At 38.4% G+C, this 20,986-nt stretch overlaps 1 protein-coding gene across 1 annotated transcript in view; it reads left to right on the plus strand.

Annotated features, from left to right (window-relative positions):
- Window positions 1–20,986, plus strand: part of BANK1 (B cell scaffold protein with ankyrin repeats 1) — a 133,410-nt gene that overhangs the window by 3,891 nt on the left and 108,533 nt on the right. The window contains exon 2 of the mRNA XM_058024285.1: window positions 14,563–14,961. Coding sequence (XP_057880268.1) covers window positions 14,563–14,961 — 399 coding nt within the window. The remainder of the gene's footprint in view (window positions 1–14,562; window positions 14,962–20,986) is intronic.

Consider the following 20,986-nt stretch of genomic DNA (forward strand, 5'->3'; position numbering starts at 1 on the left):
CCTGCATCCTTGAGTTTCCTTTCTGGAGAAACCAACATGAGAAAGGAGTCTTTCTTGGTTGTCAGAGTTTTGCCCTGACACCAAGTTAAGGTGAATCTGAATGGAGCAGCTGGATCTAAGAGCTGACATCTGGTCCTAGATCCCCTACTCTAGAGATGCATAAAAGACTTTCCTTGCAAGAAATAATGTCCGACTAAAAGATAAACAACCCCCTGTCCCCAAACCTGACTGAGACCCTGTAACATACAGTTCAGTTTATGTCTAGATGTGCTTTATCCTCCACATTTCTCAGCACTGGGGACATGCATGTGTTGTGCCTCTCAAACAAAGCAAGGTATTTTCATGTAAAAATGTAATGAAGTATATTTTGTAATGTAATGAGGAATATTTGCACTCACTATTTATTGTTATACGTGCTTCCAATTAAAAAGAAAATACAAAACCCAAACCCAAAAAGAAATATTAAATTTTTTAGTTGTTCTCTCTACAGGGCAATTGTTAAATCATAAAGAATAAATAATTCAAGTTTGTTTACTGTAGTCAGTATAAAGTGGTGTTTGCCTGTTTGTTTTTAATATTAGAGGAACAATTGTAATAGCAAGTATTATTTATTTTCAAGTGGAAAATATAAAAAATTCTAGAAGCTTTGGGAAAAACAGAACAATGAATAGAATGACATTTATGAATTAAACTTTTAAGAAATAAGGTAATATATGCTAAACATATAATGTACTTTTCTGTTTTTCATAATTTTCATTTATTTGTGAAACATTTACAGTTTAAATAGATGAAAGAAAAAATTATAGTATGCCTGGAATGAATCGAACATGGACAATTTTTAGTCATTTGAAGATTGAAAAGAAAAGCCTTAATTTAGGCAGTGCGGTGTCCTCTGTAAAAATGAAAGGCTAAATACAGTACAGGCTTCAAAGGAGTTTATTGCTAATATGCTAGTGAGCATTAAATGAAAACAAGCAGTACTTTAATCAGAAGCCACAAGTGTGGTGTTCCTCTGCTTTATTAAAATTTGTGATTGAAAAGACGTGAGCACTTGCTTTTTGTTAAATTATAATATGCATGGCCACAGAAATAAATTGCTTAAATGAACAAAACCATATTAACAGCAGAAACCAGATATCTTCTGAGTTTGATTAGGTTGCCTTTAAAAATATGAAATACTGTGGGAAACTAGTAAATATGCAGTATTCAGTATAAAGCCCTTCAAGAAAAAATTATTTTCCTAAGGTAATTTATTAGTAAAATTCTTTTGCAATGTTTGCAGCAGCATTCCTTTAGTTCAGTTGTGATTGTGTGCTGCTGGCCAGGATTGTGTGCTTGGGCTGGTGTATAAAAACTCCCAAGAAGGTGGCCAGTGTATCTCACCTTGTACAAGCCTATAACAACTTGTTCCCATTGTAAACTCGGTTTAGAGAGGCATTTTAAGAGGGAAACAAAAAGTCCTCTGAAAAATGACTATTTTATCATTATTTTTGAACTGCCTTTTGTCTGAGAGAATTAAAATAAACAATTCATGTGAGTTATAGTCTCCATTCAAGTTTACTTCAAACTGAGGGAGGGTGAGAGCCCACCTGCAGCAGGGGCTGGAGAGGAGGCTGAGTGAGCCCTTCCAGGAGTTGGTTAGAAAGGCATCTCAGATGTATAAAAGATATGAAAGAAGGAATGAAGGAAAGGTAAAGGTACCAGCAAGGATAATGGCACAGTTTTTACAATCCCTGACGGGATAAAGTGCAGGGACCCCAGGACCAAAGGGATGGACACAGGAACTTCTCTGTCTAATATGAATTTCATGCCAAAGGGGGAACAATTTTTCAAATGTTCTTTTGGCAAGTGGGAAAGACAAACAGGTGTGTTTTATTCAACCACTATTGGTGAATGTGTGTGCTTTATTTTCATAGCTGCCTTTGCCCATTCCCTTCAAACACATTGTACAGGATTGGTAAAGGCCAGGAAGAATGAGATATAAACAGTAAGTTGGCTTGTGTCCACTGAGTTGTTTTGTAGGCAAACAGTTTGTGGTAATTGGGTGACTGAGCCTCATCCCCAATGGGCTGCAGCTGTGAGCAGCAGGTGAGCAGCACTGACAGCAATGAGCCATCACCAAAGGGAACAGAGGGCACACAGGTGCAATGCATGGACAATGAGGGTATAAAAGGCTGGGCTGAAGAGCAAGAAGGGTGGGGTAGGTGCTTGCGGCTTTCTTGAGTAATGTTACTCTGTATGGGCAGACGCTTGAGATCTTCTGATGGGGTATGGTGTTATTCTGTGTGGGTGAATACTTAAAGCCTTCTAAAATTGTATGGTGATACTCTGTGTATTGTGGCCATCTCAACTGTGATGTATGCTGTGACACTGTTTTTTACTTTTTCTTTGTGTAAAAATGTTTATTGCTTTTGGGTTTTTTTAACCCAGTTTAAGACTCTGTACTGACTGGGTGCAGCAAAACTGAACGGCTGCCATGAGCCAGATGAGTTTTTTGGCTTGCTCAGATTCTGCTGCTGAAGAAATTACTCTGTGAGAAGAGGATGAAGGGAGGGAAGCTGTGGGAGAGTCTGCTTTGTATCCCTGACTAGCTAGCCTGGTAATGATGTAGTGTGGGGTGCTGCAGGCTGCTCCTCACTAAGAGCTGAAGGGGCAGAACATCAGGGGTTGCTGGAGTTCACACAGGTTACTCGAGATCATTTGTCCTGACTTGAGGTCACTGGAGTCCCTGGTAGGGAACACTTGAGGTCATTTGGGCTGACTTTGACAGGAAGCCTCTTAGCACAGATGCTGCTGTTGGTCTTTGCTGTTTGTAGCATTCAACCAGGACAGCAGAGACCACAGTCAGGACAGCTGGACATGTGTGGACCTATCATACTCAGGTCAAGGTCTCTAATTCTCTGGAGGTTTGTACTTCTCAGCTGGAAGAAAAGGATGGCAGGCTTCAGTTCTCAGTAGCCATAGCAAGGAGCTCTAGTGATTCATGGACTAATATGAACTGTCATTGTCTACTTTATTCCCTTTATTTACTTGCCATTCCTGGTGCAGGGACCAGATGTGAAAAAGTCGGGAGGGGCTGTTTCAAGTGTTCCTGGTTGTTAGGAAGGGTTAAGTTAATGATAACTAGTGTTTGTAAAAAGGCAAATTGAGAAAGAAGAAGAGGAGGGATTGACAGGAAAGCTAATGCCTTTATAAACAATTTGATGGGTGAAGGTGTGTGTTACTGTCTTTGAAATGGGTCTTAATGTCTCCACTGACTTTGGGCTGCAGGTTGATTGCTGAGCCCAGGCAGCTTGGCTGCTCGAACAGACAGGGGTCTGCACAAGCCAGAGTTTCTGAACACTGAGGTAGAGTAGTAGGTTCAAGGCAAGGCCTTCAAGTAAGCCAGATAGACTTCCAACATCTTTATGAGACTCTAAATGATTCTAGCTCTGTCCAGAAAGTAAACTCTGGCAGCTTAATCTTACTTGAAGTACCTAAAGGTACTTTGCATTTCAAATTCATCTGAATCTTTTAAACAGTATTTTTTTAAGGTAGGCTTATATTATGAGAAAACTTTATAAAGATTTAATCAAATAATAGAAGTAGTCTTGCTTGGAAAGGATGTTCTGCAGTATCTGGAAAATCTAATAAAAATGCACAAAACTCAATATACCTTTTTTCCTCCACCCTCCTGAGATGTCTGTTTGTAGATATTTCACTGAGTCTCTGGTTGCTGTAGACTTCCTACCTCTAAACATGGAATGCTAATTCCCCAGCCTAGTGTGTCTCAGAATAACTCTATTTAATCAACAAAGCCTTGTTGCTGTGCACTATCAAAGGAAATTTTGCCAGTGTTTTAAATCAGAACTTTAAGGTTCTTATACATGCTTTCTAGTTTTGCAACATAGTAATCTTATTGAAACTTTGAAATGTGTTTCTCTCCCATATCAATTCCATTCCTTGTTCAAGACTAGCTATTTCAGAGGAGGCCAAATCTAATTTGGCCTCGAATGAAATAGTCTGTAATGATTGAATTGGGGGAAAATGTATTTTCAGTGGAAGTTTAGGCCAGATCCTACATTTAGCAGGTTGAAAGCAGAAGAATTTTATGCTTAAAGGGTACATTCAGGATAGTTTCATTTTAATTTTCTGCTAGTGTTCTTGCCAAGCTATTGTCAGCTGGTTTTCTAAGAGTTTAAAAACAGTTATGTTTCATTGGCAAGCTTACAGCCTGTATTTCAACACAGATACTTATAGAATTCATTGAAATGGCAAGCCATGTTTCTGTATCTTAGCTTGTAAATATGTAATGTATGCCATAGTTTTTGTACTCCCACATGCTGTTAAGTCCATGCTCATTTTGAATGGCATGTATAATAATAAGTAGCATTCATTTTGAACACAGCCATGCCTTAAATAATACAGTTAAAAGGCAGAGCTATCCTTTCAAACTGTGACACTCATTCATTGGCTGTAACATTTTGGAGACTTCTGTGAAAAGTTAGTCCTTTTTATCAGAAATCAAGGGCTGAACATTAACCTAAAATACTTAAAATATTACGAAAGTCAATTACACTATTTTATTTCTCACCACAATTATGCCACAGATGAGCATTGTAACATTTGAATTTCCAGGTATACATGCTCTCCACTAAACAATCTGTTTTGCTTAATAAGTGAAAAAGTTTTCACTTTTGTGTAACAAAAAACCAATCCAGTACTGGATAAATGATAGTTCAGGATCTAAGTCTTTATCAAAGTAGTAGAATTCTTTAGAGGAGTGTTTCCAAATGTAAGTTCCTCTGCTTTTATAGGTATTTATTTCTTACTGAAAGATCAGAAGGATGAGAGGAGGTGTAAGCACTGTCATTTTTTGAAATTGACTTTTGAGCGTGTTGTTTTGTTTGTGGATATTTCTCTTCTTGGTATATTGCTAAAATCTGGATCACTGAATTTTGATATCATAATGAGAATTTAATTTAAGAAATGTTTCATTTTTTTGTGGTCCTGATTAGCCAGGCTGGGTACCTGCAAGGGCATTAAACACTACAGGAGGGTATAGCTCTCCAGTCTGTCCCACCTATAGAGTCAGTAGAAGTTGCTGTGCTCAGGTGTCTCCTGAGACACCTGCTTTGGCACAAGTGTGCCCAAGAGAGTGGGAGCTCACCTTCATGCTCATGTTTGGTGTGCTCTAGCGCTGAGTGGGTGTGGGCAGGGAGCACTCCAAGAACTTTGTTTCCTAATGCTGCAAGGCTACTTCCACATTGGTAAGTGATGTTCCCTGCTAAACAGGATGTGCAGAGCACAGCAGTGAGGCCTGAGAGCTGTGCAAGGTACATTGTAGAGAGGTTGTTTTAGACTTGCTCTGGTCTGATCCTATGGCCTTTGCAGGCAGTGCACGTGAGGGGTGATTCGGAACATTTGAGATGTTTGTGCCGTTACCACGTTAATCTGCAGTAAATGGAAAGTGGAACAGGCACAATAAGCTCCAGAGGAGGAAAATGGAAACTGCACATTGTTTTTCATACCTTTACCAAATATGCAAGTGGTTATTGCTGAGCAGCTGGCACTTGGTAGTGTGTTAAACTGTGGGATCCTGAGGAGTCTTATATTAGACACTAATGAAATACAAGTACAATGACCATGGTGATAGACCTATGATGGCATCTGCCTGTTTAATTTTTATATGTTTCTTTTTTCTGAATACTCAAGAGGAAAGTCAAAATGTTGTTATACAGATTTTGTTGAACAACAAGGGACTTGATGATGTGAAAGGCAGGAAGCTTCATAATTCTTTGGTCCTGGCCTGGCTACCTCAAGCTTCTGAGTTTTACTGTATTTGAACTACACAGGTTCTCTGACTATAGTGGGATAAGGTTTATCTTGGTGTCAAAACCAGTTCAGGACAGATTTGTTTTCACTTTCTTTTCTGTACTTTTTGAACTAGAAATGGATGATAATGTGCTTGAAATGGTGGAAGCACCAGTGAGATACTTTTCTTCCAGTGTACCCAATTGTGTAGACCTACTTTTCCTGTTTCTACCCCACAGTGAGACTATACTGCAATGTAGGGTGGGTATGTATGTATTGTATAGTAAATCTGTTTGTAAGAACCTCAACATATAGAATGGGTTTATTTCCAGGAAACATCTTTGTGGTCTAAAGCAGTAGTAGTTATACAAAAATATTTCTGCAAGGTCTCTCACTGGAGGAGGACCCAAAATTGTTACCCAGGTAACTCTCCAATTTGTTCTTATTTTAGGACCAGTAATAATAATTTTGAGAATTTGTTTTGCAAGGTGGGGGGGGAAGGTAATTGTTTGTGTTAAACCTATACTGAGGATGTGTTCTTCTTGGAAAAATGTCTTTTGAATCTCATGAAATCTGCAGCATGCATTTGGGCATCACATTCAGTTTTGCAGATACATGGTTAAATTTGTGAAGGCAGGTTGGCATTTGTTTAACTAAGCTGCTTGCTTTACCCAATGGACAGAAATACAAGTAGTTTCTTATATGGCTGGTCTGTAGAATCTGTCTTAAGGCAGTGGAGAGGAAGCAAGGATGGGTGTAATATAGAGAAGTCAGCCTTCAAGTGAATTTGTTCCTGAGTTTTTTATTTAGCTTGGTTTTTAACTCATTGTTAGCTCTGTCATTTCTCATTTTTTGAAGGTGCATGTTTATGTAATTATTTTCTACTTCATTTACTTCCTTCTGTGTGCAACATTAGCATGAATGCTGTTAAAAAGTTCAAAACAAATAAGAAGTGGTTGTCCACCACTGATGGGATATTTGTCTTGGGTTGTTCTGTTGTTAGTGTTTGGGTGTTTTTAGTGACTGTCATTTATTTGTCAGAAAAGGAGGAAAGAAAAGAGCTCAAACTGGAGGACAACTATTTTTACAGCCTCAAAACTCAGACATGTTATACATCAAACAAAAACTGCTTATCACATTTACTTAAATTTCTGGATGAATGCTCAAGTAAATGAGTTGCATTAAAATATGGATTTATGATTGGATTGCAAAAGCAGGAAAAGATCAAACCATCTAATTTGTGGGATCTCAAAAGCCCTCCCTCAGTACTCTGACTTGTTTATAAAAACATGTTTATAAAACCATAGTTATACTATAAGGGAAATCTTCAAGTGGTGGTTACATCTGGTAGTGCAAACTTGATACAGCTTCCTTAGGTTTTCCTGTGACTTTAAAGACTTGTTCAGGTTTTTATGTGACCTTAAGGACTTGTTCCATGGCAATCATAAAAGAGTAGCATATTACTCCAGCTCTTCGTGCTGCCATTATGGTATATTTCTTTTCATTATTTGTTCATGTCTAAATCATTTTTGAATTACCTGATTGTTTTGTGCTAAAATCTACTGAAGGTGCAATTTGCTCTCCAAGAAGTGACTGTAATGACAGGAGATTTTACCTCTTTGCAATTTTGATAGAGGAGCAGGTCTACCTTGAATTAGAGAAATGGTTTCTGTCCTCCATATCCCATGTTTGTGTTTAGCCTTGTTCATTAGAAGCAAGAGCCTGTGTCCATCAGTAGATATTCAGCTGAAAGGATCCATAGGACAGATCAGAGAGAAAGGCCTAAACCAGGAAATAAGGCCATATTGCTTGATGACAAACAGCTTTTTGGGCATAAAATTAGCTTTGTCATGTTTGAGAGTCAGGAATCTTTCTGGTCTACCTGTGCCAGGTTGGTGCTGTGGAAGGACACCCCAGGAATTTTTTTGGTTCTGTTTTCCCATTGTTACCATAGGGAAGATAAATGGTTTTCTTTACAGGGAAAACCAACTAGGTCAAGGGAAAACTGATGCCATTTCTACAAACATTTTTTCTCTCTGTAGAACCTAATTTTGCCCACTCCAGACCTCGCTAAGCTTAGTAAGAAGGATGAAGTCATGAGGCTTGATTTCATAGAGATAGAGCAAGTATTTGTTTTCACATACAATTTAGCAATTACCAACAGAAGGTACATAAAGGATGAAAATGTTCTTGTTACATGCTAGTTAAATAGGCATTTGAGAGTAGAAGTGCAGCCACTGTTGGCTGATACAGTGAGGGCAACAATGTCCTTTGTTTTAGGATAATTGCTTTAATTGAAACAGGTGTACTGCAGCACTGCAGCAATTTTGCTACTTTGTGATCTCACTCTAAAGTTTACAAGTGGCTCTTATAATTTTCATTTCCTTTACTGGAACACCTCAGAGAAGCAACATGAACTGCTTTGAAAATGTTTTCCATTATCTGCAAGTAGTTCTAAAGTGCTTTCTGCTGTCCTTCCTGCAATGAATGCTTTTTGGCTTCCTTCAGGGGATTTGCCTTGCAGAATTCCAGAAACCAAGGGCTGGAGTTGCATTTTGAGACACATTTACTGGATGTGTGTGAGGTGTGCTGACTGGGAAAATCAATGCCTTCTGGATGAGTGAGGGGCAGTTTGTTATGCTAAGGCCACTCATTAGTGCTGAATTAAATGTTCTCATTCTATTTCCAAAGGTTAGATTCCAGGAGTTGTTTGAAGTGCTAGTGAAACTTTTTCCACTTTTTATCATACCACTGTTAGTGATCAGGGAAAGCAGTGTGAAGAGATGAATGGTTGAATCTTTGTCAAAAGATTGCAAAGGGGCCAAGAGACTAAAAATCTTTAGATTCTAAAGTCTTATTTGAACTAGTATGTATGCTTGTCATTCTCATCCCACATACAGCCCAGATAGAAATGAATCTTCTTGAGATTACTCAGATTTTCAAAACTTCTCTTCTAAAGAGGGGAGTCTGGGTTATTTTATGCTTCCTGATATTTCTCATGCTCCATTTTTTTTTCATTGTGTCATGACCCTCATGACTACATCCATAGTTTCATCCTACGGGGTGATGTAGGTGAGTGCAGTCAACTTGTAAAATCTTGAATAGCTCTATCCTGGCACTGCTTGCCTGGAAAAAAAATGCTGCTTCTTTTTGTGCGAGTTCTTATCATGAAAAGATGCTCACGATAATCTTTGAGAGTGTAGTCTGCTATTCACAAAAGAATTAAAGATGCAATGGATGTCATTCCATATCACTTATGTTGTCCAGATTTTTCATCAATATATTATGAGAAAGTGAGCAAGAGCTTCAGTGTCTTTCCACTTCTCCTTTGAGATATTTAACTGCTGTACTTATTTTAACAAATTTTTGCTGATGGATAGTAGTTCATTGCATACTGACAGAGTTCATACATTTCTTTCCTTTTAAGAGTCATATTGTTAAAAAATCAAACAACTTTCCATTCCCCAAGTGATGATGTCTGTGACAGGAAGAAATAAAAGGGACAAACTTTATGCATTGTCTAGCAGTTTATCCTGTCCTTTCTCAACCTAAGGGTGGAGAACAACTTGAGCGGGTGTTTTCTTCACACAGGTATCAAAGGCTGATGGGATTGAGGTGAGGATTGTGAACAGATTTGCATTACGTTTTTGTTGGGGCTGACTGTGGCAGGCTTGATATGTGGTTATAGGAGTTCATGGGCAGCTGAGTGAATAGCAGGGAATTCCATTGTTTGGTTCCAGTACCTAACTGGAAAAGGCTCTGGACAACCCTGAGAAATATGGTGATCCATCTTTCCATTAAAACTTGGATAAAAGCTGATGTTCAAACCTGCCATTTTTTCATCAAAATGTCTTAAGGTAGTGGGACTGTAGAGCCAATTTTTATATCCTATCCTAATTATAATCAGCCTTATTTAAATCAAACTCTGTTAGTGCTGAATTATGGAAACAACTGTAGTAAAATTGAGGTCAAAGATATCTAGAAGTAAAGCATTTCACCTACAAACCTTTACAAACTCCTACAAACCTAAAAGGCCTTTAAAAAGATAGGGAATGAATTGACACCTGTGCAGTGTCATTCTCAAAGATGAGCATTAACAAGTGCTTCTTGATTATTTCTAAACACACAGAAATGATCTTTTACAGACTGCAAGATACATAAACTGAGATATCTGTTAAAGAGCAGCTACTAGACCCCAATTTTCCATTTGTTTCTTTTGCCTTCCTGGTGTGTTTGGTGCATTGCAGAGTCCTTGAGGTTTCCTTTAACTCTCTAATATATTTGTGCTTTCTTCACTTGACTATATCTTATAATTCTTGCCACAAAAGACATGTTCTTTTGCCCTATATAACAAGTTATTGATTCCTTCTTGGTCACAGAAATCTCACAGTGTCTAGCAGGTTTTCTCAAAGAGCCCTTCAGATGACATGAAGGTGCTTTCTTGGGCAACCATGCACCAGTAACTAGAGAAGAGTTTTGCTTGTCAGAAGAACCCCTTTCAGGTTATGGATGACTGCAAAAATTGTCTTACTGTTTCTCATTGCTGAACTAATAATAAGTTTTATTTCTACTTTTGAGTCAGTTTGCAAGTAGGAGCAGATGAAGCACAACTTAATTTTGTCCGGATATGGTAGTTTCTATTACATTAACTTTCAAGGGAACAAAATAATTCTCTACTTAGATTATATTTCAAGTGCAGTAAATTCAAAGAATTATTCATTAAGCGATGAAAATAATGAAGGGGAAAAAACTGTGGCTGAAAAGTTGAGCATTGTTACTGTATATTCAGTAGTGGGGAGTGTTGCAGTAAAGCCAAACTTGATTGGTTTTTTGTTTCAGGAAAAATAATGCTGTTCCAAAGGCAGAGTTTGGGTGGGCTTTAATTTTCAAGTAAGGTACCTGCATATGCATCTGAGTAGAATCTATGAAGGTGAAAACAGTATCAGAGGAAAAAGCTACTAGTACATAGAGTGGATTTTTGATAGGGGACATTGTAGCTATTTGTAGGGTCAACTTTGACTCCGCATTTCTATTCAGGCAAGCATTTCAAAATATAATATTTCACCTTTTAATACAATTTGGGGCAAATAAGATGCAAGCCTTACATTCCTGCTTAATAATGAAGTTAACTCTTAATACAGGAGGGAGATCGATGTTGGAAAAAAAATTTGCAAGCTTATAATTCAAACCATACCCATGTTTGGTTTCCCAGAGGTGACTTAATAGCACTTGCTGCTTGCTTCAATAAACATTGCACCAAACTGCAGTATGAAAAACCTTGCTCAACAGCATGGCTCTTTCCTCTGTATATAGATAGAAAAGACAAATTAAATAGGGGGAGCATATTGCATTAGAGCTTTATGAGATGTGTGCTGCAGAGCTTTTATTCTATCATGTGTAGTGTTAGATATATTTCACTCTCCCTTTCTTATACAAATAAAGCTTTCTTTCTCATATATAAAAATCAATATAGTTGAGAAGAAATGCAGTTGAACCTTCAATAAACATCATAAAACCCCTTTCTCATTCCTGCTTAGCCAAGATCAAAGCTGCAGACTGCAGATATTCCATATGGAAGTGGAATTAGTTTATCTTCTTTTATCCTTTCGATGCATGTTTCTCACTTTCATCTTTAGAATTTTTTGAGTTCCTTTTTCAAGCCTTGTACTTTCCATTTGCACAGGGATGAATGAATGTGAATGAAATTCATTGTTTATGAGCTCATGTGCATGCCCAAGGTTATTTTTTTTCTTCTCATGCACTGTATGAAGGATCCCTTACCTTGTATGCGGTTCTGGTTTTCTCAGTATTTTGCAAGGTGGAAGGATTCACAAAAGTGCAGGACAAAAAATAGGGAGAGTTCTACAATGTCCCAGTTGTGGTGGGAAGAGTATTAATCCTAGTTTACAAACTGTAACAAAGGCAAGGCTAAGAGTTACTTCATGGGAATCTGAAGACCTTAGGGGATGAATTTCTGAGAGCAGAAGAAGAGATGCTCTTTTAGGATTGCAGAAATATGAAATTATATTATGGCTGGAAGTTAGAACCAAGTAAATTCAAAGTTTAAAGAATGAATTCTTAAATTTTCCTTATGGTGTAAGTATTGTCTTTATATCCACATTTTTAAGGAACTGCTACAATGCTTTTAGTTAATAGGGACTGTATGTAAATAGAAGGTATTGGAATAAGATTCCAATATTACCAGGTAGATTGTACCTGGGCTGGTCTGACCCTTGGTGCTGGGCCAAAGGCGGCAACTGTGGTGTTTCACCTCAGACACTTTTGGCTGGCTGGGTGTTGCAGCTGGGCACTGAAACAAACCCAGGCTTGTAGAAACTCAGTTTACCTCAGGTGGAAGGGCTTCAGGCTAGGGTGAGGAGGAAAAGGAGACGGATTCTGTCGGAGGGTTTACATCCAGAGTTTTATTCCATGGTCACAGACATCTGAATCTTGGTAACCGCTCCAACAGAATACTGAGCACATGGTCCTGGCTCATTTTAAGCCCAGGGACAGGTGAGGCACCAACCAGGTGGGAGGGGCAGGGTCTCAGGGGATGAGGGACACCTAGACAAGCCAATGACCCCAGGCCTGAAGGGCATCCTTTGAACTTGACCAACCACACGATGGCCTTGCTGGAATGTTAAGACTGATTGACAGCGAGGTGAGGGGGAAGGGGAAAAGGGGTATTTCCACACCTGGGAAGGGACGAAGATATCTAAAACAGGAAATTGCAACACACTGCAACAAGAAGGTATTTGCTTGTTTCATTTTCTGTGATATGAAACTGTGTGGTCAGACTGGAAGAGCTTTACAGCACTGTTAATACAGTTTCTTCTTTTGAAAGTGTGCAGCAATTCATAGCTTTTTGTTTCTACTTCGTGCATGTCTGAGTATTATGGAAGGTCAGATGAGATTCTGAAAACAACATTTTGGCAAGTAATTTTTTTTTTATCCCAGCATCATAAACCAAACTATTTTGCTCTGAGTTAAGTGAGAAATACCCTGCTTCTTTTCCTTATTATTAACATTCATAATTTCATCAGAAAGAGGTATTTTTCAGCTTGTTTTTACTGTGGGAAATCCAGTATTCATCTGTCAAAATACATTTTAACAAATATTACCCTGTTTTAGTGTGCTGGTAAGAGTTGGTTAACTTGAAATATCACCTGCTACAATGTTGAGCATGACCCTTTATGGTTTCCTGTGACAGAAAACTTTGTGGAAGGGTGAGTTTTCACAAATCTTAAAAAGATGGCAACAGTCCTTCAAGCAGTTTGTAGACATAGAATGAACTCAAGAGACTCAATTATAGAATCCCTTCTCTACAAGTTTCAATCAGCTTTTGCTAAGTAAGTTTTGTTTCAAATATCTCCAGAGGAAAGAATGGATGAACAAATTGTCAAAATAATAATAGAAATAATTTATTCTAAAAGAAAAGGAGGACAAATAATTTAAGCATTAATCCTGGACTGGAGATATTCGTTCAGTTTATCCTTTTATAAGTGGGCTGATGTGGGAACCTTGACAAGTTTTTTTATTTTCCTTAGCTACATCTGTACTGTTCTTCCAACAGTGCATCCCACTGCCCACGTTCTTTGTGTGCCCCAGAAACATTTTAGCTCTGTGTACCCTCTGTTTCCATATCTCCTGATCCTCACAGTGCAGCAGCTTAGGCACTCAAAGGAGCTGTGGTGCACTGCAGGCAAGTGTCAGTCAGGCTGCCTGACCCTGACCAGCAGGCAGACACTCTGAGGCACAGTGAAGCGAAGTGCAGAAGCTGTATCTATTCCTCAGCCTCAAATTGTTGCTCCATTGGGGGCTGTGATTGTCAACTACACTGGGGCTATTAAGCTCTCCTGGCTTAATGTGTATTATTATTGTGTTACTCATCAAATCGCAGTTTTTGATGATTTCACACGACCATCAAATGACTGAGGCTGGATGGGACATTTGGGAGCTCTCCTGTACACCTTGAGCCAGGACCATATCCAGGCACCTTTTGAGTAGCTCCAAGGAGACAGATTGCACACCCTCTCCAGGCAGCCTGTGCCAGTTCTCACACGAAGAAAAGCCATTTCCTGATGCTTAGAGCAGCCTCCTGTGTTTCAGCTTGTGCCTGTTGCCTCTGTCTCAAACTGTCACCCTACTAACTCTGCGGAAGGGTATTAGTTACCATGTTTTATATCTTAAAGGGAAAGAACTGAAAAAATACAGTTCTAGGTTTATTTTTGTCAGGTCTCAAGTAATTTTTGTAGAATAAGGACAGTAAAGAAAGATCATGAGTTTCCATCCTGACACCATGCTGACAAAATATCCTAAACATACCAATGAATTTTCTAATGAAGTTGGATCATGTTCATGTGTTCAAATACGTATTTTTTTACTTCTGTCATTAAAAGCTGTGTTCCATTTTTAATACTACTGCCTATTTGTCAAGGCTTTAGGAGGGAGCAGAATATGTCAATGTGCTCTGCTCCCTATACTGCAGTTTCAGTACTTATTCTGAAATATTAGTTATTCTAAACATAATATCCTGAGTTATTTTTCCTGTATTTCTGTGGGCAATCCTTCTGCCTTGGCCTTAGAAATAAGGAGATGTTGTAATTTCAAGGTGATGAGCTGATTTCTGCTAAAGATAATTTCTTTAGCACCTTAAGGTTTTATGGAGCGGGGGGGAGGATGGGGACGATGACAGTCCATCTGTCTTCTGATGTTTATAATGTATTTAAACCTCATTTGAAAATATTTTTAAATTTTTTTTCTCTTTAGAAAATACAAAGGATATCCTCGTGATATATGAGCAAGAAGCAGAAGAGTGGGCTCTGTATTTAAAATCTCTTTTTGGACTCATAGTGGACAAAGAAGGAATCTTACTCTATGATCTAGAAAATTCATCTTTCAAGCACCAAGAGCTACTCTGTTTACTGTCTTATAAATGTAAACTCCTGATACTCTCATGTGGACTTCTTAACTGCCTGAATCAAAGGACAAGTTATTTTCTGGAACAAGTTCTAAAACCTCTGGATAATGTGGTAATTCTGCTTTGTGGAGTGGAGAATTCAGAGATTCTTTATGAGATACTGACCTTAGCTGGTGGCAGCAAAGAGATTTCTACTGATCAGAAGCCTGAGGAATACATTTCTGTTGTTAAAGAAATTCTTCAACCAGGTAATATACTACTACTTGTTTGTAATCCTTAGGTGTCTTACCTCCTCTCAGCTCTTGCTATTTAGCAAAGATTTTGTCTGCCAAGCAGAATGTTGTGCTTCTTTTGCATGCAAGGTGCTATTTTATTGGCATGGGAGCTTGTGCTTGACAGACATCCTGCAGCTCAGGTTTTTCTCAGAGCTTAACCTAGTTCTGGATGTCCATGAACAACCAAGAATATTCTTTTGAGCACTGGGGTAGAGAGACCCCAGCTGAATGAATGACCTAGCTGGATGTCCCTGCTGCCTTGTGCTTAAGTAGGTGAGGTTAAGTATGCTATAGGGCTTTAAAACTGTCCCAAATGTCTGCACACAGTCTCCCTGTATGAGATGGGTGTTTTCAAAAATACATTTTAGACTCCTTCTCCCCAACCATCTTCAATATTGAATAACCTTTTCCTCAGTACATATCTCAGACTTGACTATTTGGGCTCATTTGGTTGTCTGTTTTGGTTTCAGAAGGCAGTGTTTGCAATTTCTGTCTGCATCCTATATGTAGCTTCAGACTGAAGCTTCTTGGCCATTTTTTAATGGGATGAAAACTGTGGGTCTGTACTCTGTGTGTATGTGTGTATATATAAGAAGTAACTGTGCTTTAGATGCTATCAGTTGACACATGCACAGGAAATTGCAAACCTTTCTGCAGCAATAAAGAGTTTCCTAGAAGACACAGGAGAGTTCTTTGGTTAGGTCAATGCATTCACAAGAATACTTATTACCTGTGCCCTTGGGACTTAAGTGTAATGCCAGATGTTTAGTTGGTGTTCAGATGATCACTTTGACAGTGACCAAAATCTGTGACTTCAGAGATTAGGAGAAAGCTGAATTAATGAATGGTAGTTGAAGGCCTCAGTCTCAGTGTGTACATCTTTACTGGGGATGCATGGACTGTGGCTGGGATCAGACCAGTTCAGTGGACTGAGCTAGATCCAGGGCTGGAGGTGGTGGTGATGCCTGGTGCTTCAGAGCTAAGCTGCCCTCCACTCTCTTAGCTTAGAATTGCTCTGGCCCTGGTTTTTCTGTGCACTCGTGTACCCTGGCCATCAGCCAGGCCAGCTTAGATCAGTGCTTGATGGGAGACCTCTGCTCTGCTCTCTGTTGCACAGTGAAAGTGTTCCAAGTAAGAGATTTGCTTTCATCTGAGTGATTTAAGCTCTGAGGAAAGAAGATGCCCATGGTGTGTCATTATTTACCTTTGCTTAAAGGTAATGGTGTCTGTGTATAGGATACTCTTTTGTAGAATCCTATTAAGCTCTTAGCCTTTGTGATACCTGTGACAGGGATTTGACAGACTGCACATCTGGGAAAGAAGATTTTTTCCCTTTTATTTAAAATTATTTGCTGAGGGGTTGTTGAGTATATACAAGGATTATTTTTCCCTTGGAGCACTTTTTTTTTGCCTTTCATTGGGACCAGAAACACAAGATTTCCCATTTCTCTTCATGTGGATCATTGTCTTCAATCCCTTTTGTTTTCAGTGCTCATCCCTAGGCCCTTATATTCTTGACCCTTTTAGAGGTAGTAATGAAAACACTTTTGTGTATATTCTTTGTGGCTTTCAGATCCTTTTTTTCCCACTAAACTCTTCATTACTCTTAACTTATTCTCCCAAGCATTTGTAGCTTCTTGTCTCCTCAGTATTGACAAGAGCTATCGCTCTGAAAGTGACATTGAGCCTGAGAACTCAATAATGTGCTTTAATTACAATGGCCATACCACATGCCTTGCACTGCAACTAAATCCTGTTAATCCCTTAGGACAGTGGGCCATCGTGATCCTAGGACTAATGGATGCCAGGGTTGAGGAGTGGCCTCTAGGCAGCTAGAACAGCTGAAGGTGGATGCTAAATCAGGTTGTTATCTCACAGTTTGACACTCTCCTGGAGAGCATAGTAGTCACCAGCATTCCACTACAGATTTCTGTACTTGGGAAAGCTAATGGGCAAGATAAGCTCTTAGCTGTCTCTTCTCTCCTAGGTGCTCTTCTCTTTGCACTCTCCCTACAGCCTGAGATGGAAGAAGTGCAAAATAAGTCTCATTTTATATGCCCCCACAATTATTTCACCTGCCAGATGGTGCTGGTTTCATCTTCTTGGAGCAGACAGGGCTTTGTCTGTTAAAACTTCCTTCTGGCTCTAAAGTAGTATATGTGCCAAATATACTAGGCAAAAATCAAAACTATTTAAAAAGTTGAGTAAAACTAAATGGAACAGAAGATACAGGGGGTTTTGTACTCAGCAGAGAGCTTGTTTGTAATGTGGTTCAAATACAAAATCTGAATGGTTTGTCATTCCTGTTTGAACATCTTGGAAGAGTAAAGGGAGAGTTAAGATATGGAGAGTGACCTTTCTGACATATATTTCCAGCATGCTGACAGACTTTATTATATTTGTCTTCTGCATGAAGAGGATCACAAATATTTTTATTGTTGTCAAACAATTCTTTTTACAGGATTTGTTTCACTGTTTGAAAATGCCACATTCAGATTGACTTGGTTTTGAATTTTGTAGATCCTGTAACTATTGCCATAAAAAGATAACCCCCAGAGAGGGAGGAGAACACTTAAAGTTTGATTTTTCTATGTTAACATCTAAGATGGTCCAGTGAGACTCTAGAATTGACTTTTCTTTATCAGCTTTTCCCAATATTGTTGAAAGTAGAATTAGGCAATATATTTTGCTTGTGTCTGTCTTTTCCTTCTTCTGTGTGTTTCTGCTACTTGTCCTTGGTCTGCTGAACTGTGTACCCTTTTTTAGATTAAATTGACATATTTTCAGTGTATTAATTCAGTGTCCTGGTTACTAAACGTAGCTGGGGTTTTTGTTTAATCCTGAATGACTTCAAATTCAGGCAAGCATGTGTTTATCTCAAGGATCTATTGATAGATATTTACATCTATAGGTAGTTAACTTAAATCCTTAAATGTCCTCAATTTCTCCTGAAGTTGCCATCAATAATAATGATGCAAAAAGAGAACAGGTCTTACTAAAACAAACAATTCTCTGTGACACTGTTTCCAAAATGCATTGACACTTTTATTAAACTTTTGGTGAGGCTTCTTGGTACAGCTCAGGGGTCATAAGTATCCATTAGTCTGCTGGTGGTTTTATTAGGTTTTGTTTTTAAAGTTCCACAAAAGCAGCTCTTGTCACTTCCACTTACAGATTTTTCCCCTATCAGTGGTATCCCTTTTTTCTTTTAATGCCAAAATATGGACAAGAATTTACTTCTACAAAATTTGATAGTTGAGAACAGCACATCAAATCTCTATGTATCCATTCATTAGTTGCTATTTTATTAAAAAGTGAGCAGTACATAAAGTAATATAACCCAACTAGAAAATGACACCCAGGGTCTTTGACAGCCCAGGAAAGATTCTCAGAACAAATTTGGAACTTTTACCTGAGGTGGCATTATGCCACTAATTTCTGATTGTTTACCTAAAAGATATTCCATGTATCTGCAAGCAATTTTAATGACCAAGAAGAGTAATGTTAATAAAACTACTTTTGCAACTAGTAGTATGGTAAATGTGCACAAATGAGATACTAGCATAGGGGGCTTTTCTCTCACAAGTAAATGTGGGAAAAGCAGGCTCAGAGTTAAAATAGGGCTTAACTCATGCAGCTATTCAGACCACTTCAGGTACTGAGGGGCTAATTTCCATTGTGCAGACCAAAGAAAAGAGGAAGAAATAATCATATTTTTATCATAACTTTTATGGTATCTGTTTCCTGTTTCATTTCTAGTGCAGTGGCATCGATTTTATTGTGATTTGATGTAACATTGAATACTGAAGTAATGTTTCACATTTTGACTCCACTGCTTTGCTTGTTCTCCTGTAAAATCCTCTTCACATTGGTACTCAAATACAAGTAATGAATGCCAATGGGTTTCCTTAGGCTATGAGTAAGATTTGTGCTCATTTGTGATGACCTAAACACCTGATTCAAGTGGGAACTTTACCATTGGCTTCAGTGGGAAAGTGCTTCACCTAAATTTTGATGCTGACTTGGAGTCTATGAGAAAATTAAGCTAAAGTGCTTAAGCTAAAAAACCCTGAAGTTGAACAAGAAAATGACTAGAATTTTTGGTCTTGTTTGTTTGTGAATACTAAATGCTACTAAGTGCTCTGTGTGTGTGTGACCTAAGTCTTGGTTGTGAAGATTTCTCTCCTGAACACACAAGACTGAATAAATAGAGAAAAGTTGGTGGGTGGTTCTGGCCTTGTTCACTGCCAGGAGAGGTTTCAATAAATGAGACCACATGGTTGTGCTTATATTTACTCCTTCCCCAACATATTTATGTTCAGACAGTGCATACCACTGTTGGAGTTTTAAGGTAGTGATGTTGTCTGCTTATTGTAGACCACCTCAAATGCCAATTACCTTTTTTTAATTAAAATTAAAATAGTCTGTGTGACTGTATCATAAGCACAAGAGCACAAGGGACATTTGTTAGTTGGTGTGTGCTGCAGTATAGCTCTCATTTCCATTTTGCCCTGACAATGAGTCTTTGAACTGCTCTGCAGGGACTGCTAAGATTACCAGAGTATTACATCTTCCTGAGATGCTTTGCTTCTCCATTCCACTCAGGAGGGATGCCAGTGCAGTGATGGGGGTTGGTAATGACTGCCAACAAAAAAACTGGTTTGTGTCACCAACTTCCTTCATCTGACGTGAAATCCTGGCTATTTCAAAGCAGAAGACAAACTCAAGTGATTGTCTGGAGGCGGCAACCCTGGATAAGATGTTGAGACAGTTATCCCCTGTCACTTAAACTGTTTGACTTCTTTCCTATTTCTTCTTTTTTTCTGCAAAATTCTGAGAAGACTTTACTTGTTAGGGTTTGTTGGTTAAATTACAACATGAGCTGCTAAGAAACCTATGTAGCTAGTCATGGTACCCTTGGATTCTGAAGTATGTGTCATGTATGTGATGGTTTTTCCTCTTATTTTTGCCAACAATTGGATGAAAAGTTATGATGCCCAGAAAAGTGAGTGCACTGACATCCTGAAGTTTTTTAGCGTGTCTTTTTAGGTTTTTTTAACATTTTTAGCAGCATTTAGGACACTCATTAAAATTTAACTTAATAATAAAAGTCAGATGACTAGAACATAAGCATTATTGCAACAGCATGTACTAAACATACTGCAATTTTCCTTGTTTATTTAGTTTGTAAATTTAAAAAAAAATTAATGACTTTATCATTTTTAGTCTGCTCTTTCAAGGTTTGAAATGGACATCAACCAAATTTGTATCGTTTATGGCCCAGTTATCAGTCAGTATTTAATTACAGTTGTGAGACTGTTTCTCAAGCTGACAAATAATTTAAGACTCCCTACAAGTATGTTTGCAGGTAATGCTGTAAAATGGCTGTGTGAATCTGTAGACTTATATGTCATTCATGTAATGTATCATTTAGTCTGACTGAGTATTGCACTGTGCTTACCAGTCACAATTGCTGAAAAGTTGTCATTGAAAGGCATCTGGAGAAGACCTCTGTAAAGGTACTCCTTGTATATTTTTTTGCACACAACTGTTGTTATAGCAAAATTGGTACTTGTAATTTCACAATAATGTTGCTTGTGTTAGATTAGTGCCATCTTCTTGGAAATGGGATAAAATAAGGGGTCCAAACTAAAATTGTCACTTATCCCTGAAAAAAATGCAGTATGACACCTATTTAAGTTTATAGTAGAAAAACAGAAACAGATTTTACTTTTGGGAGGGTCTCTGTGCACTTACTTAAAAGGCTGTGAGTCCAGAACTTGGTCCTGAAACAGGTTAATACAGTATCTTATGGGGCACAGACTGAGAGAGTTGGGCCTTGAGAAGAGACAACTGAGAAGGGCCTCCTTGATGTTTATCAGTACCTGAAGGGAGAGTGCCAAGGGGGATAGAGGCAGGCTTAGTGATGCCAAGCAATAGGATGAGAAAGAATGAGCGGAAACTGATGTTCCACCTAAATGTGAGAAAGAACAACTTC

Source organism: Melospiza georgiana, chromosome 5 (assembly GCF_028018845.1).
Source record: "Melospiza georgiana isolate bMelGeo1 chromosome 5, bMelGeo1.pri, whole genome shotgun sequence".
Lineage (NCBI taxonomy): Eukaryota > Metazoa > Chordata > Aves > Passeriformes > Passerellidae > Melospiza > Melospiza georgiana.